General features: G+C 45.4%; 1 protein-coding gene across 1 annotated transcript in view; it reads right to left on the reverse strand.

Moving 5' to 3' along the window:
- brinp1 (bone morphogenetic protein/retinoic acid inducible neural-specific 1) overlaps positions 1-8,749 on the reverse strand; it is a gene marked incomplete at both ends in the record, with an annotated part of 74,037 nt that extends 65,288 nt beyond the window's left edge. The window contains 1 exon segment of the mRNA XM_084482871.1: positions 8,532-8,749. Within this exon segment, the coding sequence (XP_084338997.1) occupies positions 8,532-8,749 (218 nt within the window).
- Between the last annotated feature and the right edge of the window lie 17,575 nt (positions 8,750-26,324).

Genomic DNA, 26,324 nt, shown 5'->3' on the forward strand with positions numbered 1-26,324 from the left:
TGTAAGAGAAAATAGTGGAATTCTCTGGCCAACACACAACCGGATGGTATTATAGGAAATAGACAAGTTGACATTTGGAAACTTGGCGATTTCTTAATGTCAGAGAGCGCACGGGGCCAAGAAAAGTACATGATTCTAAGATGGCCGCCAGCCTGTGAGTGGGACGTTGGAAACAAAAGAAAACGGTGAACGAATGTAAAACAAGCGAGTGACTGTGCTGGCTTAGGAACAGAGAAAAAAACGGAGAAAGAAAAAAAATCCAATTACATTGACACCATACGTTAGCTTTCTCACTGCATGGCATGGAACACACCACCTTAGATTGCAGCGCCATTGGTTCGCGATGGGCCCGATGACAATAGCCAGCAGGCCGCTTTCCCCTCACCCACACCAGCGAATCTCATCTCCGGCCCGGCTGACCGGCAAGAACCAGACCCCGCGTTTTTCATAAACATTTTCATTTCTAAATAACAACCCCCAATCCCGTTTGCTTTGATTACCATGCTATAGTGGTTTGAAGCCTTTAAAATGCATTAATGGCTGTGCCGCCAATTTGCATTTATATTGGATTTTCAACTCAAGCCACACAGGAACTTAAGAGATAGATGTGGTTGAACAAAGACCCCAAAAAACAGCAAACACGCACATCATCTGAAAAACACATTTGACCCCATAATGGAGTAGAACGCCGAACCCACGCCGGAATGAACAGGGGATGCTACGCTGAGCAAATCGGCAAGGGGGGGGGGGGGGGGGGGGGTGGATTGAGTTTCACCAGTCCACTCAGGCAGTGGATTGATGTGCACAATTCAATCGCGGGGGTAAGGAGTGTGCTACGCAGAGAGGAGTGGATGTGGGCTGTCTTTATGTCTGAGGAATGCTACGCATGAAATTCATACGCGTGCATATCGGCGAAAAAGGGTAGGGGAGGGGGAGGGGAGGGATGGGGGAGGGATGGGGGGGGGGGGCTGCACTCGGTGGGAGATTGCCGTCGACGGCGACATGTCGTTCGGTGATTATTTTGCCAAAGCTTTTCAATCATTTATTTAACGGACAAATGGGTGTGTTGGGTGTGTGTGTGTGTGTGTGTGCGTGTGTGCGTGTGTGTGTGTCGGGGGAGAGGGGATAAATGGTGGTCTGCTTTGTTATATTTCCTCCTGACAAGCACACTGACCGTTGCAGATTTCTAGACACTAATGGTGACTTGTGTATCTGAAGTGTGCACGTGTGTGTGTGTGTGTGTGAGCACACACACACACATGTGGCCAGGTTATTAAAGATGGTGGAGATTTGTTTTGCGTTTTTTATTCTTTTGGGTTAGCCTTGTCCAGACAGTACATCCCGACCCTACCCCCCCAGCCCGTTGTACTCTACCCTACTCTACTCCCCACCTCGTTCTACTCTACTCTACCCCCCAGCCCGTTCTACTATACTCTACTCTACTCTACCCCGTTCTACTCTACTCTACTCTACTCTACTCCCTACCCACGGGTAATCAGCTCTGAAAGGAAAGTGTGAGAGAAAACGGCTTTGTCTTTTAGCAAATCTGATCCAACCACTTCCCACCACTAAACCGGCAAGGCAGAGAAAGCCCCGGGGGAAATTTACCAAGCAATTCCCTCCTCATCGTCGGGTAGACCGGGTAGATTATTCTGTTCTTGTTTTTGGTTTATATAATATAAATATATATTTGTGTTTATATGATGACTAGGTGCATGGGGGGGATTAAGGGGAATCTCCTAATCCCTTAAACTGTTGCATCTCCCTTAAATTCTCTATAAGGATAATAAAAACATGTTTATGATTAAAAAAAAAAACGTTTTTTGAAACACTCCTGTATGTTCATTGCCCGGCACACAGTAGAAGTGTGCAGTGCACCCACCGTAACATGATCAGCATCAACGGAAGACATGAAAGGTCAGGGTGCGGATGCTTGACTAAAGCTCCACAGGTTCCCGGTTCGAAGCCCCCGAATGTCAGTCACAGTCTAACCTGTGTCATCTATTACGAATGTGCCCTAGCCTCTACCCCACTCCTTAATGGCCCGTATAAAGACGAACGCACGGTGCGTCGCATTGCATGAACGCGTCAGCTGAAAAATGACAGAAAGTAATGGGATGCAGTTCAGCATTTTTTTTTTTTACATAAACCTTCACAGTTGTGCGCAGCGTGTACCGGCTCCCACGTCGAGCAGAGGGTGGGTGGGGACAATTTGTCCCTGTATCCGTGAGGGGGTTGTTAGCAGTATATTTAAACAGCAACTGACAACCTCTCCCCCGATGCATTAGCCAGGAGTATGCGCAAACACGCAACTGAAGGACCCCACCGCATCGCTTTTCACCTGCTCTGTCATGTAGGAGCGGGGAAATAGATGTGGAATAGGCTGCGGGGGTTAGAGTTACACATCCTTAATGTGCACTTGGCAAAAGCTCAAGCGTAAATATGTGCTAATTCTGCTCGCCGGCGCCACCTCGTAATGCCAAACGAGGAAGTCCACATTTATCAATTGTGGAAATGAGTGTGAGGCTAAGATACGATGTGGGGACGATTTTATTCGTCCCGAATGGAAAATGATCATCTGTTGATGGATTGAAACTACATAAAGTTTGAGTGTGAATGCATGTATGGACGTCTTGCACGCCAAAGTAAAAACCCTGTAAAGTGATAAAGTGTTTGTCATTTTTTTGGGCTCGTAAACATAAAGACAGCAAAGGATTTGAAATGTGATGGGTAAAAAATAAAAAAGCTTCACAAAGCCAATACAGAAGCTGCCAGTAAACTGTCTGCCATCACATCGATCACTATCCCGTCACTTCAGCCAGATAGGGAAATTGTTGGCTGTTCAGCGAACGCGGTGAAAACCTGCAGGCCCTTCAGACATAAATTGTTCCGGAGGACCGTTTCACATCACGTCTATTTTATGCAAATGCAGTGACATCACCCCTCACCGGGGTGCAACTAAATCTCAATTGGCAGAAATCAGCATTTTTCTAGCAAGTTATAGACGAGAAAAAAACGAAAAAACTACGAACATAACGACAAAATAAAAAGTTGCTATCAAAAGTTGGAAAGACTGCTTGGCCCACACCAAAAATGTGTTTTCTTCATCATTTTTTTTTTAACAAAGTGAATATAGAGGAAAAGTTTTTTTTTGTAAATACAGCAGTTCTGTAAAAATACAGAATCTGAGTCCACAAACACCTTGTAAAACGTAATAACATTTCCATAACAGCATTAATAAAGGTGACCTGCATTCAACTATGCTCCAAACGTGCCAAGTCACTCTTTCTGATTGCTCTACCTGATGGCTGTCAATGTAGCTCCTTAAGTTTTAATGAGACGCACAATGCATGTCCGCATGATTGATGCACAATTTAATTGTCTTGTCATAACCAAAGTGATAACTTTGCATCAATGGTTTTATAAGCTAGAGACACAACACACACACACCCTAACACACACGGTGGTTCCATGCTGCTTTTTTTAAGGGGGGAATTATAATTTTTGATGTTTCAAGTCTTGCCTTTGAAATCCACGTCTCCATCCGGGTCCGTCAAGCTCCACATTATGCAAATGAATTGTTTACTATTCATGTGACCATATCAAAGCAGAGAGAGACAGCGGGGGAGCAGGAAGTAGTGGCAAGTTACCAATGTGAGAGGGACACCCTAGGAAACATTTGCTAAAGTCATGGAATCTTGTCTCTTGTTTTTCTCTCACACACACACACACGCGCACACATGCAGACACACACGCACCCGAGCACGCACACAGACAGACAGACAGACAGACAGACAGACAGACAGACAGACAGACAGACAGACAGACAGACAGACAGACAGACAGACAGACAGACAGACACTGCATTGATAGACAACAAGGAAAAAAGAAAGCACATCCATCTACATCCAAACCATCTAATTGATCTCCATCACTGTGACGGCGTTGCAGGAAGAGACGTAACAGAGGGTGGCAATACCCAACCAGATGAGATACTTTCTGATCCACTCATGAACAGAGATCAGAAACATCCTGTTTGGGTGCGGAGAATGAGGAAAACTAAATAAAACAAGAACAGAGTTGATGTTGAGATTAGAGGTCAGCCGAAGTCAGTGATATCCATTTGTGTCTGCAGAATGTAGACCTGGAGCCCATACTTGTTTCTGCCACTTTTACACTCACAAGACATGCCATCAAACACACCAATCCTATAATAGCCTTTGTATTGCTAGGATAGAATGTGTCACCACTCTATCCTTTACTAGTTACACAGGCATGTATAGCAAGTATAGTACCGTGTCTAGCTAGTAGGCATTTGCCTCATCTTTGTAGCACGACAACTAGAATCATGTTTTGAAAACATAGCAGAGCACAGAACACAGTATTTATGGCCCCCTGTGAACATTGTGTGTACAACAGGAGTCGCCCAAGAGTATTATCGCCATGCACATTAATGATGCCTTTGATGCAATTTTTGGTATTTTTCGAATTTTAGAATATATTCAAATCTCTGATATATTTTGGAATACATTATTCAAATTTGATCATTTGCTTCAGCTGACAGCCCGTAAAGCAACAATCATGTTTAGCAAGAGCAGCAGGTATAGCATGTAGTGTTGCACGTATGGCCAATACAAATAAGCCTATGTACAGCCAGTGTAGCATATACAGCAGACATAGCATATTCACATCAATGGCATGCAGATTTGGCATAACTCCGGCACGCCACAGCCTGATCCCATTCATGTCCTATTGACACGTCAAACAGATCAGTGTATAGGCCCACACATATTACAGATGAACTGAAGCACACACACACACACACACACACACACTGTGTCTCGTCTTTGGCTCTGCTGACTTCTCACTACATTCTGTAAATATTAACACTATATTAAACAGTCAAGCTTAGTGTCACCGGGGAAACGCATGGAGAGCTGGCTGCTGCGATTCTGAGTGCAACTCAGAATTAATTTGATGTAAACGCAAGACCGCCGCTGTTTTGTGCCTGATCCCTGATGCCAGCGTGCTGTTGATCCGCCATGTGTAATAACTCCAGACCTGTCAAAAATGTTGAATTGACAGTACAGTTTTAGGATTTAGTAGTTCATTTTTCATTTTTATGGCGGATTTACTTACATTAGTACGTAAGTAAGTAAGTGTATGATTTCTGAATATTTTGGGAGTTTTAAGCATGAAGACACAGAATAATTCCTAGTATTACTAATTAGTTTCAGCATTGATACATTATATAGTTGTATGTTATTTTGTAGTGTAAGCATGCATACAGTGCATAGTTCTTGTGAATTTATTAGTCTAAGCATGTTCTATATCAAAGTGCATAGTTGAATCGTATTAAGCAGTTTGAGCATGTATACAGCACATGGTTGTACAGTATTTAGTAGTCCAAGCATGCACACCCTGTGTGTACTGTCATTTGCTGCCCACCTCTTCCACCTTTGTTTAAAGAGAATGGGGCTTGAGGGTGGAACGATGCTTACGGGCTCAGATGGGAACGACGTCCAAAGCAATCGGACCATTTACATTTTGAACGTCACATCACTTATGTTGCAGCAACCAAATTATGAGATCAATATTGTCCATCCAATTAATGGTTGATTAACTAGCAACTATACATCAGCACTTTTACCTACCTCCTATTGGATCTGAGCGCAATCCATGTGTACGTTCAATAAAGCGTTCGATGGAATAAGGATTACCATCCCCGAGAGATGAGGGTATGTCTATAGGGTTACAGATGCTGTGATACATGTACAGCACGACTTATAGTTATTCACAAAGCAATCTCGGCGGGAAGACTTTAAACATTCTACATAGGTGGCCTGAGCTCCCTTTGGCAGGAATATGGATAAACCTGCACCGTACCGGGGCTGTGTTCAAATATGTGCACTGTATTTCAAACTCTCAAGGCCGCACTCGCTGTGATCCACACTGTATGTGTTCCAGACCTCTGAATGCACCAGGTTCATGCAGTGCATGGAGCCGCGTGTGTGTGTGTGTGTGTGTGTGTGTGTGGGTGTGTTTAGAAGGCCATTTCATAACACTGCTAGTATTTCTTCCCTTTACCAAGAAAAATAGCGTTTCTACATTCTGGGTAGAGTTTATACACCTTGCTTACAGGCACACTCTCAGCCCCGTGGCTGCTTGGGAATCCATGTTCACGAAGCTGGAAAAAAGAACAACCTGTGCAGTCGGGTCTTTTCTTGCGGGTGGATTTTTAACCACACACTACCCTCCCATCGGAGGGTAGTGTGCCCTCCCCTCGCCATTCGGTCCACGCCATTCCACTCCACTCCACTCTCCACCCTGTGGCAACCCGGAAACATGCCGCCATCTTGTTTTGACCCGCAGGCAAGATGGTGACGCTGGCCAAAGCCATTATGAGCACCAGTGGGGGGGGGGGGGGGGAGGGGGTTATGTGACAGGGCTCAGAGACTGGAGTGTGTCCGTGAGGCGATGGTGGTGGTACGGTGGGGACAGCCAACAAATATATATATATATATAATAATAAATATATATATATATATATATATATATATATCATATAATATGATATAGGCCATTTCTTGGAATGTATGATGACATTTTACTTTATTTGGTGCACTCCCAAGACATAACATGGGCCATTTTGTGGAATATATGATATCTCAGGGCATATATCAGGGCATAATATATGCTATTTGATGGACTATAGGACAGCATAACATATTATATTTGGTTGAATATATGACATAACAGCATATGTCATTTGATGAATTATATATATATATATAGATATAGATATCACAATATATCTTGTGTGATGGACAGCTTTACCCAAAGCACCTTACAAGAGCCCTGCGTGTACACATGGTTAGCACGGGGGACTTCAGCGGGGTCCGGACCCCCTTTAGCCCCGGCCAGGTTACCGCCACGCTCCCCCAGCCGAGCGCGACGGCCCCCGCGTACGTCCACTCATACCGCTGACACTCTGTAACCTTATAGATTTCCTTCCGCGGGGGGGGGTTGGAGGGGGCCGCCGTCTCGGAAACTCCCCCCAGTGATGGACAATAACGACACTCCACAGTTCACCCGGAGAGCAGTGGGCGGTCGGACCACTGTGAGTGTAGAGCAACAGCGCGCCGGGGCAGGGGGGGGGGGGGGGGGTCTGATAACAGGGTGGAAGAACACTCAAGATGTACCGCCGGCTCTCGACGCAAACGGAGGACTGAAGAGTAAAGAGGTCGCACTCACGAGAAGGTCATATAGGAGAAGAGACTTGCGTAGGGAGGCCTTCAGGGCGCTGCTGGAGAACCCTTTAAAGGGGCCCTGTTTTTCCACTAGGTGTGATGATGATGATGATGATGATGATGATGATGAGCCACTACAAAATCAGCCCATTAGCGACATCACAAGTGGCAGATGTATCAGCTACCAGCCTTCAAAGTGGACCGGACCAAACTGGTCAGGCTGATCTAGCCGTCATCCATCTGGGAGAAACGGCTTGCAGCTAGCTATCGATATCATTGTGTGCTGAAGGGGACTTCAGGATCTCAGGACTAATGAAACAGTAGGGATGAGAATAGAAATTGGCAAAAAAAACCGATGCCGTTCCGCTTGAAACCGTACACGTAATGTATTTGTATAGTCTCATGAGGTCCTGGTGTCCATCATTACACACTCATTTGAAATGGGGCAGCATTGACTTCCTCCTCATCAGGTGGTCCGTCTTGTGCCAACTCGGTCAAGTCAATATATAAAAATCTACCGTGCAAAATCCACCCCGGCCCATTTCTACACTTTCCATCACAAACAGCCTCCGTACACTCGGGGTGGGCACTTTGGAAGGAAGTAGGACGTTTACCAGCCTCCTCCTGTTTCAATGTAATAATTTAGCATGTTGTACCGACAATGTGATTGTGCTGTCAGTGCCCCGCCCTCAAACATTAGCCCTGGTGTACCAGGAATAGGAGAAAAAACGAGCGGCAAAATGACAAAACAGCTGAATCTGCACACACGAAAGCAACCACATCCTCCATTAACCAGGAACATGATAGACGTTGAGCATCCATTGTGGCTCTGGGTACCCGGGCTAATTGTGTGTTTCAAGCTATAGTAATTGCATTTAAGTGTTTGATTTAAAAGGGAATTTAATGGTATGCTTCTTACGCAATTACACTCAGCAGGTGCCAATGCTAGCCGTGATTGCGAGAGAGAGAGAGAGAGAGCAGGCTGCAAAACAAGTGGTGTTGTCTTAGCATAGCGCGTCCTGCCACCCCAAACTAGCATTCAGCTTTCCCTAATTGCTAACAACAAAATAGCATTTATCAGTTACTTCCTCATGAATAAGAAACAGCGCGGAGGACAGCGTCAACGCAAAGCAAACAAGAACAAAATTGCATTCCCCAATTATTTCATGACAAAAGTCAACGGGCACCGGACCTCTGGCAACAGAAACACGACGGAAGGCGGTGGGAGAATGATAAGCGGCCGACAGGGTGTGGCCGGGGGACTGCACATGCAGGACTTACCTATAAATTTTATATCTGGTAGTAAATCCTTGGCGGAATCTTTCCACAAAGGAGAGGTAGCTCCGCGAGTGGTGGAAAGGGCCGCGGTCGGAGATGAGCCAGTCATACTGCTTGGTGACGTGCTGCTCATTGGCCGATGGGTCCGGGCGTGAAGACCAAACTGTTATATGATTCCATATAAACAGGAAGCAGATGACCTCAATAAACCTCCAGTTCATGCTTTTTCCTAAGCCGCTCTCTGTTCATTCTCGCTCCATTCTGTGGAGACCTGCGGAGAGAGAGGGGGGGGGGAGAAACGGAGGGGGGAGGGAGGTGGTGGTGGTGGTGGGGGAGACAGGCAGGGTCGGGGAGGGAAGAAAGAGATAAACAAATTAAATGACAAGGTTGACGGGAAGAAAAAATATCTCACTCAAAAGACAGCGAGACAAAAATACATTTTGAGTTGATAGGTTAATTGTTTTGCTGTTTAACAAATAACGCTTTGCCCTATTCTGCCCCCCCCCCCCCCTGTTCAAACATGTCGTTTGTAGATATTTCATACATTGCTCCCTATTCTCTTCCCTTTAATTTTTAAAAAGGGGCACATCGTTTTCTTTGCCATACTAACAAATAATGTTGCCCTTTTGCAGATGCACAAGAATTACTTTCCTGGTTGTATGGCCTTCTGACGGTGCAGACTAATTGGTGCCATGATAAGTTCAGACAAGGTTAAGAGGCTATTTTATGATATGTTATGACATTATTCTGCTAATCTAGGAGAACTGCAAACATCCCCGTCCCCCCCATCCGACCCCTAGTATAAAACATAGTTGAAACAGAAGCAACTGACACATACAATGAATGTTTCTGAAAATATATGTAAACAGTAAACAGTATGCTTCTAAGCATTACAAAGGGAATGCTCTTTTCTGGGAATGCTGTTGGTCTGCATTGCATTTAAGAACAGAATCCTCTTAAAAGCAAATGTTAAATGTTTACAATTTGAATCGAATATGACTTGATGGTATGATGGTATCACTTTACAATAAGTAGTACATTATTTTAACCATTAATTAACATTACTAAATGCAGCTTTAAGCATTTGTAGCATCACTAGCATAGGGGTTAGGATTAGGATTAGGATTAGTGGGTGAGTGCCAATTATTAGATGGTGTGCCAGTGCGACCAGAGCTTGACAATCACTTTTAAATGAACGACAATACAAAAAACGAACCCTATTAAATTGTGAAAAAAATGATATAAACAGCATTAGTTAATGATAACTAGACCATTAGTTAACTGTTATATAACTGTTTGCTAATGCTTATTACTGCAACTAACTAACTAACTAACTGACTAATTAGATAAGTTCCATGCACGACATGAATGCAGATGTTCAGTCCTCCCCAGTCTGAACAAACTGTGCAACTGATTTAAAACAATTCAACCCACACACAGAGAAACAGCAGACCACCATAATCGCCCAAATTAAATGTGTAATCTATTTCGACAAGTAACTACCTCAGCAAAGCTCTCTGTAGCACCCCTCGAAAGACCAAGAAATCCTAAAGGAGTTTTTGCCCCAGCATATCAAAAATTATATGTCTGTTCTCTCTATACGGTCCCTGAATATCATTGTCCCCTTGCTACTGGAATCGAGTCTTTCAGCAACTGATAAGAAACCATTTCCATCTGTAATTAAGTTTAAAAAGTACTGCCCCTTAGCCCTAGAACCCCCAGCAGTGGGCCATCAAATTAGTGCAACAGTGTGCAGAAATTCTTCGCTTTTTCACGCTTTATTAGACAATAACAAGTCATAAAAAGAGCAGGAAGAGTGTAATGAACCTAATCTCTCTCTGCAAAATAGAGGGTGAACTATTTTATTACAAAAGCTGAAATAATCGCAGGAGCCTACTGTAATTAGGCACGGGAACACAGGCGCAAGCACGCACACACACACACACACACACACACACCCACACCCACATTTACATAGACACACACACACACACACACACACACACACACACACACACACACACACACACACACACACACACACACACACACACACACACACACACACACACACACACACCACAGAGCCAAACGGACTCACCATATCTGCCAAGTCATCGGTTAACCAACTAACTCATTAAATTTCAGGTATTCAAGCGTTGCTAAATACTGGCACGACGCCCTTCTTAAAAGATAAGATGTTAAGACAACAGTGGCCTGAGGGTCTTAAATTGAGATAGACGTGAAAAATATTTGAATCACTTTTGCCTACAGTCTATTCCAAAAAGAATGGAAAAGGTGTTATTTATGTACACGTTTAAATATGTATATGATGGTTTGAAAGTTCGGTTAAAAACCAAGTGAATATTCAGTTGCATCCAGGGGTTTTCTGAGGACGCGACGGAACACGGCCGAACAAATTGAATGCCCTTCTTTATATGCTAATTAGCTGAGGCTAATTTGAGATTAGCAGTCGCAAAGAAAGCCATCGCATAAGAGATTTAAAACCTGATAGCACTCAGCTACACAGGAAACACACGCACACACACACACGGTCACACGCACACACACACACACACACACTGTGTGTGTGTGTGTGTGTGCAAAAACAAGGTGTATTTTATTTTCAATTAGATATCAGAACAAACTGATTTCCTTCATTCAAAGTCATATCCGAGTACGGGCGATTCCAGAGACATCCGACAATTATGCCAGATCTCCCAAAAAATAGTGTTCAATTACAGCGTGCCCTTTTTCCGGTACTCCAACTGGGGAACAAATGTAGACGACGGTGAGGTTGACAGGGGGGGGGGGGGGGGGGCGTGCTGAGCCTGGCTCTGTGTGCTCCAGCACCTCTGTTTGTTTGTGCCTGCGGAGATCAAAGCACGGCAGCACGGCCCTGGCACAGCGGCGGAGCAGCTGGGCGTCCGGATTGGCCGGCCGGCAGTCACCGCCGCCCGCGTCTCACCTCACTCTCTCACACATATACACACACACACACACACACACACACACACACACACACACGGGTGCAAACACACACGTATGCACACACGGACACACGCGCCCACAGGCCCACAGGCACACGTATGCACACAAACCCGTCCAACACCTTCCTTACTTCCCTCTCTCCCAAACGCACACACACACACACACACACACACACACACACACACACACACACACACACACACACACACACACACACACACACACACACACACACACACACACACACACACACCTACTGGCAGACCATGCATGCGTGCACACCTACAGACGCACAGACATAAACACACATACACACACACCCCAACACACACACACACACACACACACACAGAAATGGCATCAAACCTGCAATTCCTATTTGCTTGAATCCCCAGAATAATTGGATTTACACCACAACGTCACAATCCTGATTGAAACACCAGATTATGACTCATCAGCAATGCTATATTAATCAAATTTCAGTCCCATGTCTTGCTACATTTTCCTAATAACAAATTCAGTACACACACATTGTACACACAAAGTGAACTGCGATCAATTATCGGTATGCATAAACTGGCTAAACACTTACTAATCTTCTCAAAGTAGGATTATAATTTTGAATGTATCTCCCCTCTCCAATGTCGTTCCCAGGTCTATTTCAGTATTCAAAGTATCGAGGCAACTGGCTAGCATTGCTGTAGCATAAATCCAACTCGCGATCCCAAACGGAACCGCTTAATTGTGCGTCAATTCCAACCGGGGACGCTCTGCTTTTCACTTGCAAATAATATTTGCAAGTGAAAAGCAGAGCGTCCTCGGTTGGATGTGTTTATGTTTTATGTTCTCATGTGAAAATCCAGCAAAAGATCCGGTGTAGTAATTCACTTTAGTCGGAGAACGACAACAAAGCGAGTGGTACAAACACAAGATTTCGCCAGTCATGTCAAATCACCATCCAAGTAATCCAGAGGATGTAAACCGACGAGGAACAGAGCCCCCAGGTAACTTCCTCTTCCTGTGTGTGTCTGTCTAAATGTCACGCGCCTTTTCACAAATCTGCCAGGATTCAAATACCTCAAACGTGTATTTTGAATACTAATGCCAGCGGGGGGAGGGTTTAATGTCTAATGCCCGGACAAGACGGCGCGATAAAGAACCCGCCCAGACTCTGGATCAGTGTGAAATCGTCTCTCCGTGTTCTTCCCCCTCCCCCGATGAAGGGGGGCACCAATAGAGGAGGCAGTGTCCGCTTTAGGAAACAACCAGACAGCACAAGGGAGGTTGTGTCTCTCTGTTTAATAGGGCCGTATTCATGGGGCTCCTCCTCCATTCTGCCTCCATTCAGCGGGGTTTAATCCTCATGCTGGTCCCGTCACTGGCTTATACCAAGCCCTCTCTCTTTCTCTCTCTTTTCTCTCTCTCACTCTCATCCCCTCTTTGTTCAATAAAGTTCAGGACAATGAGGAGTCTTGTTCTCCATATTTTGTATTCCGAAGAGTCTCGGCGAAGAGCAGATATCAGGGCGTGCTAGTGACGCGTTTGCGAGATGAGGGGAGAGGCGCGTGTGTGTGTGTGTCGGGGGGGGGGGGGGGGGGGGGGGGGGGGAGAGAGATGTGTGTGTGTGTGTGTGTGTATGTGGGGGGGGGGGGGTTCACAGGTACAGGCTCCGTGGGGATTTTTTTTCTTTTTTAAGGCAGGCAGATATTTCTATTATATTCCTCCCTCCCGCACGTGCATGCAGTGTGACTCACATAATACACTTTGTGTGTCATTTCCACCGGGAGAGCGGGCTTTATCAGCACGCCCATGCGGAGCAGTCGCTGAGTCCCGCTGCCGGCAGGAGGTATGGGGAGATTCAAGGGGGGGGGCGGGGCGGGGGGCGGCGGGGGGGCAGCGACACTCTGACACCACGTCACGGACGGCTCGGGTGCGTCTGCTGACTGCCGCGGGTCCCCTGGGCGGCTTTTTGGCGAGTGGGCGAGGAAATACGAAGCGATCCGGACCAAAGGCAAAAAAAAACGCCAGGGTGACACCAAGGAATGACAGAACAAGGGGAAGGGAAGTTTAAGACATGGGAATAGAGAAGCAGTGGGGTTTTAGAACGGGAATGGGCAAATTCGGAAATGTCACTCCCGTTACGTTCAAAACATACCATAAAAAAAAGTTGATAAACATTAGTATAAGCCGGCTGTGGGCACTGTCTGCTTGTGCGAGGTAATGGGCTGCCACTTGCAATTGCCGGCGAGCATCAGAGAGGCATGGGGAGAGAACGGGCCTCTGGCTAACTTCATTTGTACTGGATTCTTCCTCCACCTCCATCGCTCTTCTGGCCCTCTCCTCCCTTTAGGACGGCGGTGGCACCCTGACCTTCAGAGGACACCGCTCAGCAAACACAACACCACGGCCAACCCCCCACCCACCCCGTGTGCCCGCCGTCCCGCCCCCCCCCCCCCCCCCCCGCCCCCAGCCTGATAATTAAATGCTCGGGTTAGTCTGCCCACCAATCAGCTCGGCTCCGAGATGGGTGAGGGATCAATGGCTGATTTTCAAAGAACAAACTAATTCACTAATGGTCTGAGTTATTGTTTCAATTTACCTGGCTGCAGAATTACTGTGTCCAAATCTATTGCTTGGGAGGTCTGAATCAATGGGAGCTGAGGAGCAAGTATCTGAGGCGAAAGGGGAGTTTTGTCCACAAAGCGAAACAGCGCTAGGAAGAACGACGGAAGAGAGGGGGCCCGCGCAGGTTGGTTTTTATGGATGGCCGCGTGAATAATAGGGGTGTTGGGCCGGTTTATGCAGTGCTTTCTAAAGAGGGACAGGCTCTGTCTTAAAGCCAAGTGATTAATACCGTTGCGGGGGTGGGGGGAGGTTTGGTGAGAACAGCAGCTTGGGCCGCTAAAGATATTCCTATTCAGATAAATTAGGCGCATCCGTTTACCTTATGGACAATTAAATCGAGCATGAGATGAGGTTGTGCTGTGGATGTGTTTGCGCTAATTCATGCGGGAACTTTGGGCTTTTGCAATCAAAAGAGGTTAGAACAAATCACACTGAGAGATTGGGTTGTTTGGGATACAACAGATAATAAGTAGCAACACATTTTTGGTTATTTGTAATTCACGTAGTCAAACGAGTTGAAAAATGTCATCATATGTCTGCTTATGCATGTACTGTGTAGACCTGCATATAAAATATAGGCTTAATTTGACTTTTTCCTATTGTGGTAGCAGTTTTACAATCCTTCCTTCTCCTAACTAGCACAAGCTAGCTGTGAGTGTGAGGTGCTAGCTAGCACAGGCCTATAGCTAAGCGATTTCTGAACACATCGTCCGAATGACACCGATGCACTAGGCTGGATGTGTTACAGATGAAGATTGATCATTTGTCAACTCGCAAATTTGCTTTCAAGCTCTTTCTATAATTACTCTGTGGTTTTTATTGATGGTAAAAACCACTCAATGTTTTCCCTCTACTCAGCTCCTCAAGACCTCCTGTTAAAATGTGTGCTAGCCCTGTCTCTCTGAAGTACACAGACACAAGGAACGACAATATCGTAAAGATCCTCCGAAACCAACCAAGGCCCAGTGTCTGCAGACTACCTGAAGGCCTCCTCAACAAACAAACAAGATGCCCAAAAAACCCTACATGCTCCTCAGTGTACCTCAATCCACTGTACATCGCTTTGGACAGAAACATATCTGCTAAATGACTGAAATATCTATAATGAAAAATCTGGGAGTGAACATCATTAGATTAAATTCTAAATGTCAACGCTGGTTCTAATCCCCCACAGCAGGAGGCCCCACAGTCAGCTCAAGCCCCCCCACCTCGTAGGAGACACATGACAACATGGGCGACGCAGTAGTCTGGAGAACAGGAGTTGCCAGGAGGTGTTCCGACAGTGTTTTCGACACGACATTCTTCTCTGCTGAGACATGTAAATGTCAACCGACAATATCCCTGCAATCATGTTTTTCCACCGACAAGGCCCAAAAGACGTGTACAACCAGAACAATAAGCCCGGAATAAGGAACCGGAATTGTGAGGAGTCCAAGACGATGACTAATCGTTTCGGCATGATGGATTGTGAGGTTTTAGACGGTATGAATCACGGACGAAAAACATTCATATTCTTAACTGGTATCTGTGTGCAGAACCTCAATTTGTTTGTTTTGGGTTTTTGTTGTCAGCAGAGCCAAATCCACTTCATTGTGTTAATTTGAAAGAGTACAATAGTGCTCCTTCGAGGATCATCTCATGCACTTGTTCATTTCTTAATTACCTGCAGATTTAATTGTCAGATTCTGCCTTTTTTCCACCAACGGAATAATTGTCTCCATAAAAAAATATATTCCAATTTGATTTTGCCAGCTCTGCTATTGGCGTTGATTGAAAGGGTTGACGTCGTACAGGGTGAGGTAACTGTGGTGTGTCAGCTAAACGTGAGTGATGTAACGTTCTCATTGAAGCCATCACTTGGTGTTCAAAATTGGATTTTCTCTGCTTTTTTTTCCCCCATCCAAAGACTTGATTGGTTAAGAGAGGGGAAAGAGATGCCCTGGATGATTATACTGCTGGGGGTGGTTGGGTTCCATCCTGTGGACCCTCGTCGTTTAAAAATAACTCGTGCCAGAAGTGATGTTATATAGTGCAGGTTTCACAAGGCTACGTTTCGCCCGGCTGACCTGTCCGACATTGGAAAAGTCACAGTGACATATTGATACAGATTGTATTCAATTTGAGCACAATACATCATCAGTTATAGAGGTAAAAAAAAACATTGACATATTTAACAATAAGAACTTTACAGAAACGACCCGAAAAAAACAGTTAATTGTGGACTGCATGACACGGTTGTATGGTCTGTTCACATCTGTTTTTGTATAGACCTTACTCTGTCTATGACTTTATGACTCTGACTGAAGCTAAAGCTGATAATTCACGCAGGTGAATCTTTATGTTCCATAAATATTGACTTTATTTGACAGGATGTTTGTCAAGGAAACGTGCATGCTGTGCTTGTAACAAACCTGGCGTCTTCATATCAGCATAACTCTAGAAAGTAAAGCAAGATGCATTAAAGTAAAGCTGTCTCTACCTCTGTCTCTCTCACACAGGATAACAAAGTAAGCAGAAAATAATGCATGGATAATATGGAGAAAGAAAAACATGAGGTAGTTGGGGAAAGGGGATGAGTGAATGTAATTCACTTTATGCTTGTCATAGGCAGTCTTTATTGTGGATATTGCTGTGTCGTTTTCTAGCACTGGGCAATTTTGAGTTCAAATATTCACCAATTAAAGAATAAACATATGTCTGCCGTTAACATTAAAAACGGGAGAATACAGCGTGTCGTGTCCCATACATTAAAGAAAACATTTGAGAACTCTCGACTCGACAAAACACATCGCACAAAAACAAACAAGTGTAAAGGTGACGGCGTCACCTTTGCGCACGTCGCGCCACCGTCGCCCTCGCTAACCTTTCCAGAACCGCAACTTTCCAGTTTTCTGCAGTCACTGCTTGTTTGCTGGCTTCCTTCTGACTGAAAACAGGGAACAGCTGCTCTCATCCCCGGGGACGCTTCGACTGGCATAACGAAGAGTACTTCCATCGCCAAATGCAGTTTGTGTGGGGGGGGGGGGGGTGGGGTTATTTTCGTTCTCCCTCAGCCTACCCCCCCCCCCCCCCCCCACCCCCACCCCCCTACACACTGATGCACCGCCATCTCTGAGTTTACTGACCTAATTTACTCCCCTCTCTCGCCGAGTTGGATGTTTATTTCCCATCCCGCTCCTTGACGAGCGACAGCCCGGGCGCCGGGCGTCGCCCGGGGGCGAGGTTGGAGTTTTAGCGGGACCGTCCAAGGCGGGTGGTCGGACCTTTTGTCGCCGGAGGACGGGGGAGAACCGCATGGCGTGTGGGAGGCGATGGTCACTGTTCTTAAAATTCAACATCATAAATTTGTCGGAATGGGAAGAGAAAGGCGAGGAGGGGGGGGGGGGGGGTGGTTGGGAGAGGCAAAACGTTGAGCGGATGGTTTCAATAAATCAGTGGAACCTGCTAAGACGCAGAGCAGATGGCTGCTGGGAGAAAAAAAAAAAAAGGGGGGGGGGGGGGGGGGGGGAATAAAAAAAGGTCTAGCGCTCAGATTTCAACTCCTTGCAGATGAAGCATTAAATATCAAAAGCGTTCGGTGAGAGAAGCCTTTCTTTTGTGCCTCATGGCAGCAGAGCTAATGAATATCAATTTTCATGCTAAAAAAAAATGGATAAAAAAAGTTCAGTTTCAAAGAAAGAAATCTGTAGATCTCCCCCCCCCCAACCCTGCGGACATCAGACAATTACACTTGAAAGAGATTTATCGAGTCTATAGTCTCCTACATCATGTTATGTCAAAGGCCACAGATGTCCAGCAGTTACAGAGGCTCTCATGTGCCCACACACACACGCACACGCACTCGCACACGCACACACACACACACACACACACACACACACACACACACACACACACACACACACACACAACCAATCTTCCATCTACCGGTCCCCATTTACAGAAGAAAAGAGGCGTTGCTCTGACGGTCGTATTGACTCTGTTGCAGTGACGCATGGTGGAGCCGTAAATCAAACTGTTCAATTTAAAATAATAAATGCTGCTTTGTTACTCAGCTCTTCCGATTACATCGTGGTCGGCTACATGGTCCTCCATGTCTCATGTGCTGTTTGTCGTCTACAATATTTTATCAATGTATATTTTATTTTATCAATGTATCAATGCACCCACGACCCTTCTGCTTACATTGAGCCAAAGTAGTGAAGCAAAAATATGAATACAAACACAGGGTCCCAAAAATACAATTGTGTTTTTTTTATGGTAATGGAAAGAGAAAGATGATTTTAATTGAATGTATTATGAAAAGCTTCCCCCCTTGACGATGGTTCATGTGCCGGAAACAGTAGGGGCTGAAAATGTTATCATTTGAATAAGTGGTCTCTTGACTCTTCGGCTCCCCTGGCACATCCCTTGCACTGCTGGCCTGGAACTTGAGGGATGAATTCCACCCGCGTTTGCCTTTGGAGCCTTTTTTTTCCCCCGTTATTCCTTTTCCATCTTGTCCATTTGAGGGGGGCTTTAGAGTTATGTGGTGGTGCAAAGAATTTCATCAGCCTTTTGAAGCTCTTTCGGTTCAACTGTAGCTCATATAGAAAAGTTGATGTGAAAATCTTGAACAATCAACACTTTATATTAAAAGTATACAAAGGGAGCATTGAAGTCTACTGGAATCAGTTGCGTGCTTAGAGCTGGGGGAAGAATAGTGGTGGAGGTCTTCACCTTTATGCAAGATTTGTCCTTATAACTTTGGAACATATTTGCTCAACCAAAAGGATGGTTGGGTCAGTTCAAAACTCCCAAAGAAATGCCCTTTTTTCTATAACCCTTTCAACATATATACTTTGCAATGCGCATGGTGAAAGCGTCACATCTTTCTCTGTGGTGACGCGTCCTTTAATATAGAGCCATATATGCGCACACACACACACACACACACACACACACACACACACACACACACACACACACACACACACACACACACACACACACACACACACACACACACACACACACACACCGGGTATAGACATTTTTATGCCTGATATGACAGAGAGCTGCATTTCTGCTGAGGGAAGCGCGCTTTCGCCTCGTCTCCTCCTATCCCTCTTTCATGTCCTGGGAGGTTATCATGGGGAGAAATGTGCCCTTGATATGGGTTACACTGCTCCCCCCCCCCCCCCCCCCCCCCCCCACCCCACCCCCTCCCGTTCCCTATGTTAAGCTTGAAAATAGAGTGCTTTTGACCTCTCGCCTTTGAAAATCCCCTTGCCGCCACTCATTGTCCTCCTCATCCCCCCCAAAGCTGTTTTGGGGGCAGAGGGAGACTTTTTGCCACAAGGCTAAAGCGGCCATTCATCCTCACACAACTTTTTTTTTTTTTTGCCACAGCCTTTTGAAGATGAATGGAAATGCAGAAAGAAAACGGTGGAGATTCTGTGAATTCCTATGAACCCCCCCCCCACACAGCAAGTCCCTGTTCATTTCATGCAGTCATGGGCGCGCTGGGTAAAAGCAGACTCTTCGTCATTTCGCGACGGAAAGGCCGATCGTTTCTTCAATAATTCACACGCAGGCCGTATTTTATTTCCAAACTCATTCCGTGCACCGAACCAAGGCAATGCCAAGTCGCCCTGCAGATTTGTGTTCCCACAAATAGAGGCCGTACCACCTCGCTTCATCAAAACATAATGAAGAATAGATTTTCCTAGGTGACCTCCTCTCGCTCTTCCTCCCTCTCTGCAGGTGTAAGGCAGCTTCATAAATTGTTAATTACGTGTAAGATGAAAATAAAAGAGCGGCTGCAACGATATCTTGGTGCTTTGCTCACTACGTCCCTTTACATTTGCTCTGTTTATATCTATGTGTGATTGTGTGTTCCCAGTTCCCTCATTTACCAGCAAACGCACAGAGCATCCAAGCACTAATTTGGGGCGATGCCCATGATGTCGACTCAACAACAAAACTTGAAAATAAATATTTACACCCTCGAACTCGACTCTTACGTCATAGTACTTCAATCGAAAAATAAAAACAAGCTAAAATTCTTCCTTGGTACTTTTATTCCGGCTCACCACTGTGACTTGTACCCAGCATGGCCTCTACTCTGCCCTACATTGTCAGCCTGCTGAGTGTGCAAAACGCCTGCAAAGGATACTGCGCCGGCAAGCCTCACCTGCATCGGCCCTCCATCATTAAAACCAACAACAGCACCTCCATCAGCAAGACAGCGCAGAGGTCTTTGGGGAGAGGCGTGTGTGTGTGTGTGTGTGTGTGTGTGTGTGCAGGTGTTTGTGCGCACCTGGACATCGGTGGAGCTTTTTTCCGTTTGTCCTTACATTCACTACGTTATCGCTGTGCCATCTCTTGTGTCACAAGCCTTGTCGTGTCGACAGATTGTGACATCATCGCTGCCTACAAACAACACAAGACAGGAGTACGTCCGGTATACCTGATATTTCATTCCATGCAAATGGTGCGGTTGGGTCAAGAACTGTGAGCTGAGAGTCTATAAAAAAAACACAGCAATGCTCTCTGGTGTTGTCAAGAGTAAGGTTGAAGTTATGTGCATGTAGTGTATATAAGGTAGTGCTGGGAGGTATGACCAAAAATTTATATCACGGTATTGACGGTATATGACGGTATTTTTGTTTTCATGCATAATCAGGTGTTCACTAGTGCTGCCACTAAGGACTAATTTTATAACGACTAATCTTTCGATTAGTTATATAATATATGCGCTGAAAGCAGGCTGTCACGCAGCTATGCTGCTCGCGTTTACACTTGCGTGGATGGCGGGGTTTAAAACATAAATTCCAACGTAATATTAAGTAATATAAGACAGGTGCACAAGGCAGCCACAGGAGATGCCAACATTGTTTTCAACCGCTCTGTACCGCGCCGTATTAATTCCCAAGTTTTGAAAATAAAATAAAAGTATTTGAAGCGAATAAGCGACGCTGTTTTTGATTTGTTTATTTGGTTTTGAACTAATAGTTTTGGATGCATGCATCGGATTTGAGTTGGTTTGTTACTTTGAAATCTCATACGCTCGCAAGACACACACACACACACGTTCATTCATTCACCGCCGCACCCACTACAACCTGCCAATCTTCAATCAAATGATGCCACACGCAGTCGTACCATGCGTGTTTAGAAGAGCAACATTGAAAAGGGTCCCGCCTGAAACAGTCGCGCAGCGTTCCAAACGTTGTGTAATCCACTACCGGTATGGCGGTATATTAAAAATTCATATCATAACGAAAATACACACCGGTATTCAGTGTGAACCGGTATACCGCCCAGCACTAATATAAGGTATGTGTGTGCATGTGTGTGTGCGTGTTTGTGTGTTGGGAGGGGTAGTGTGTGTGTGTGTGTGTTTGCTTGTGTACAGCTTGTGCGATTCAGCACACCGTCAGCAGCCTGATGCCAATGAAACACGACTTTTCTGCCTTTCGTGCTCAACCGTGTCTGTGTAAGCGCACTCCGGCTAAAACTGTATCACACTGTTATTACCTTCTTCTGGGGCTCAGATCACAGCTGCACATGTGGCTTCTCATTTATAATTTAATTTCGCTTGCACTTAGGCGCATATTTAACACATTTTTCAGATTCCTCTCTTTTTTTTGTTATTAAAATCATTACGATTATCCAAAAATCGTATTTCTTTCCTTGGCAAACTCTACAAAACGTTACACAGAGACAGGCAAAAGAGGGAAATTAGAGATAACATTGAATATGAATAATGCATGCATCTGTTTCAGGTGTTGGCTAATTTTGCCTGCGACTGACTACAGTTATAGACACTTAACTGGAGAGAAAACGGCTGATAGAGTTGGTTGCCAGGTTTGCATCACCCAATCAGTGGTTCAATTAAATATACCTGTCATCAGCAGGCTCTCATCAATGTTTTTTTCTCCAGGATTGTTGTTCCCCCCCCCCCCCCGCCGGTGCACGGGCCACATATGGAAAGGAGTGAATCGACATTCTGAAGGTGTGGAGCATATGACATATATTAATCAAATTTTCGAATAAAACGACTGAAGCCTGTATGTGGAGTAGGCAGGGATCTGTGAATATGCTTCTGTTGATACCACCCCGACAGAAATATATGAATTTATGTATTTTTTGCATAAAAGTGTCTGCCGAATGGCGAAATTGTACAATATAAATGCATGAATCACCACCAACACATACCAATCAATTCTCACATTCCTGGCGACTTTTGTGTTCGACCGAACGCTCTTTCCGAAGCTCCTACTGAGCCTCCGACATCAATCATGTGGTTTTTTTGCGTTGCCTCAACTCTTCCTCTCATGTCTAGCGTCCTGTGCACTTTCTGCACGCCGACTCCGCCCAATAGGAAAAACACGTGGCGTGAGCAAAGCCCTCCTCCTCGTAGCGATTCCCCTGCCCCTCTCCATCTCTCTAATAGGCTCCTTGCTCCTGTTACACGATCACCGGGTGTCAAGATTAAAGGATGGCCCCCATCGCTTCCCGGGGCAGACAGAGCTGGGAGATGGGAGGAAACGGTGCAGTGTAATTACTGTTCAATCGAGCACACTGCCTCTTTCTTCCTCCCTCCCTTCCTCTTACACCGCCACCCTCCAGCCACCCTCCACCTGGCCCAATGTCACCGAGAAAGGGCCAAGAGAGAGGGAAAGTCAGAGGTTTTGGGAGGGAGGGTGATGCGGTGGTGGGGTAGGATGGGGGGGGGGGGGCAGGGTAGCTAAATTTACCAGGTGTTTTTTATTTATATTCTTTTCCTTCTCCTCCAACACGCTGATATTGCAGTTAAGTTTTCCAGGGGTGATTCAGGGCCGTCTGACTTGGCTTTCTAGCTTAACCACCAACCGCCCACCCCGATCCACAATGACACACACACACACACACACACACACACAGACACACAGACACACACACACCACACACGCGCTTATAAGTCGCGCTCCCAACAGTGTGCTCACATCAAGCGGCTAAGCGAAGGCATAGGAACAATGGCACTGGATCACACTGCAGCCATTGCCGCGGCAGCAGAAGCAGAAGCTCTGAGACTTCCTGTCCTCTGTGAGTACAACAGGAAACACGCTGCTTCTATAAATACAGCGAGCCCCGCTTAAAACCCGAACCGCAGTGAAACGCAAACCTCCACAGTCCCAGGCGCCGGTCGGTACCCCGCACGCACGCACGCACACACACACACACACACACACACACGAACACACACACACACACACACACAAATACATACACACACAGAAGGTGAAACCTAGACAAAAAAGGAAGTGCAGGTGCCCTGCTTTTTTTATTTTTTTCGCGTTTCGTTAGGTGAAGATTTATTTTTCACACTCTTTTTCCCTCTCTTTGTCACTCTGTCCCTCTCCATTCATCCTCTTTCTCCGTGCCACTCTCCATTATCTCTGAAACAAAGGGGAGAGAAAGGTAGTGTAACTTTAAAGACAGGGCTAACGCTGTGCTGGAACGTGCCAATTAGCTCTCCTTGCTTTTGAATTTGTATTTCCCTTTTCGCCTTTTCTCTTTTGTACACACTAACATGGGCGTACATCTCCTGCTGAAAACCCCATGTTTTTTTGATCCCGCCCCCCCCCCCCCACAGCTTTCTCTCTGAGCCTACACCAACACACAGCGCTACACGTGTGTAACACAGGTTGAGACCGGGGATACCAGCAGTGAGAAGCAGCCAGCTGGCTACAGCGTCTCCTCCTCTTTCTCCTCCTCTCTACCATCAGGTCGCCATTGTTTATTAAAAATCCTACCATTGGTCTTGGCGGGAGAGAGAGAGAGGGGGGGGGGGAGAGAGAGGCAGAGAGGTGGATTGAGTGAGATGCAGAGAGAGGAAAGATGGAGCAGGCAGGAGAGAGACAGAGGGAGTCCATGCTGATCAGCAGAGCACCCCCCTGCAGAGGTTTTCCCGGGCTCCCATAGGGGGATTGGGGTGGGTGGGGGGACGACGTAGTTGAGCCAACATGAATTCAACTGGGAGAGGGATAAGGGGCGAGGGAAAATAGAGAGAGAGAGAGAGCGAACGAGAGAGCGATGGGTTCAGAGAAAGAGTGTAAGAGGCAGACAGAGAGGTTGTCTTGAAAAGCCTCAGGGTCTCTCACTCTCACACACACGCACACACACACTCACACGCATACACACTCACACACATACAACACAGCCCTATGAAATATGGAGGTTAATTTGGTCCAAACTGCCAGCGCTTCAGAAGGTTTTCGTTATTTATGGGGGATGAAGTATGAGAGCGGATGAGCTAGATGCGCAGAAGCACAGGGTAGACCATTAGTGTATGGATGATGAACCATTCCGGCTGTTGTGCTGGCTCACGCAGCACCAGCACAAGGTGTGTGGTGGGATTAAGCCCATAGTGGATGGATAAGCAGAGAAACATAACATTCAATGAATGAAATACAAAAATGGTGCATGCCCCGTAATACCGAAAGGCGGCAAGTCAGTATGAATGTACAAAGGTAAATGAAAACATGTTTGCAAGCTTCTACAGAAGATGTGTATATATATATATATATATATATATATATATATATATATATATATATACGAAAATCCAATTAAAACATTATATATATCTTTTTAATTGGGTTTTCGTCTGGATTGCGGTTGAGCTTGCTTTCCACGTCCAGGGGAGGGTTATGCTTCTCCGACACGTATTAACCAGTTATGGTAAAGAAAATGACACTTGGGTCAAGCTAAAACGTAATTAGGCTGAATATGCGGTAGTAACTTAATAGTTGTCAAAGCAACAAAGTGCCAAGGCATTAGAAAACGATTTAGACAACATGGCTGCTTCATTAGCCAATCAATGTTCCCGTGGCCTTCTGTGACTGAGAGCTGTGTGTGAGGCACTTCAACCTTCCAGCCTTGTGCTCCGAATGCAAATGTCCGTTTGTTCCGTCCATATATTTCCCATCAGAGATGAGAACATCGTTTGCCAACTGGCATCGGATAAAATACTTCGTAATCAATCTCTTTGTCCTCTGTCATGGCTTGGAATGTCTTGCCTTACCTCCTTGTTTGTCTGATCTCTACCAGGAGAAAACTGTATTAGGCACGAGTCCGGACATGTATTATAGTAACGTAGACATTGTTGTGACAAACAGCCACTGTCAAAGTAAAATGTAGTCCTTCAGAAGGTAAATTTATGTCGGGGTGGTGATGGTTTTCATAGTGACAAATGAACTGTCACTGTTGAGCCGCTTGGCTGGAAATATTAAACAACTCTTGTTGTTTTGACTCGTGTGGGTACTTGCATAGCTGAGGAAAATAGATACATTGTGCTGCTGGGATATAATGAGCCCCTTGAAACTATGAGCAGTCAAAGTCTATTCTATTCAAGTATTTTTTTAATTGCTTTGATTTCGCTTTGAAAACATGCAACTGCAAGTGGCAAAATCACCAAACCACAAATCACCCAATTAACACACTTAGACAGGATGGCAAAATCTGCAAGCAACTTTGAATAAGAGAAGTGTACGTTTAATCATATAATGCTATCTAAATTTTTAATGAGTAGTTTTCTTACACAGGTGTTGCAGTGGTAAAATAAATGAAATAAATAGAGCCAGAGAAGTGAAATGTTGGAGAATTCAAAATGAACTAGCCTTCTTTTGGGTCAATTTGCTTGTATGTATGTGGGTGGGTTCACAAATTGTATGTATATTTCATAGGGTAAAACATTGAGAAATGGCACACATGCCAAAACTGTGCTAAAACTGTGGTTCTATTTGTTAATGGAAATGTAGTGGTATTCTCCTACTAAATCAGATTAACGTTATAGAGTTGGTTACTGCTAGTGTGCATCATATTGTGCATTTAAAAGGCATTCTCCAGGGCTGTCCCTATTCCTCTCTGAGACGATTTTCTAATGTCATTTCTTGCTGTAACCGATTGGTAGTTTAATTGATTTACGTCGTCTGCTATCGTCACAACACATAAATCACCCCTGAAGTGTAAGGATATGTAGGCTCATGTTTCATTGCCCTTGGGCATAAATGTTAGCCATTTCCTTCCAGTGAACACACTCATTTGTGCGTGGGTGTGGGTGTGGGTGTGTCTGTCTGTCTGTCTGTCTGTCTGTCTGTCTGTCTGTCTGTCTGTCTGTCTGTCTGTCTGTCTGTCTGTCTGTCTGTCTGT

Source organism: Micromesistius poutassou (assembly GCF_964030765.1).
Source record: "Micromesistius poutassou genome assembly, chromosome: 18".
In the NCBI taxonomy this organism is placed as follows: Eukaryota; Metazoa; Chordata; class Actinopteri; order Gadiformes; family Gadidae; genus Micromesistius; species Micromesistius poutassou.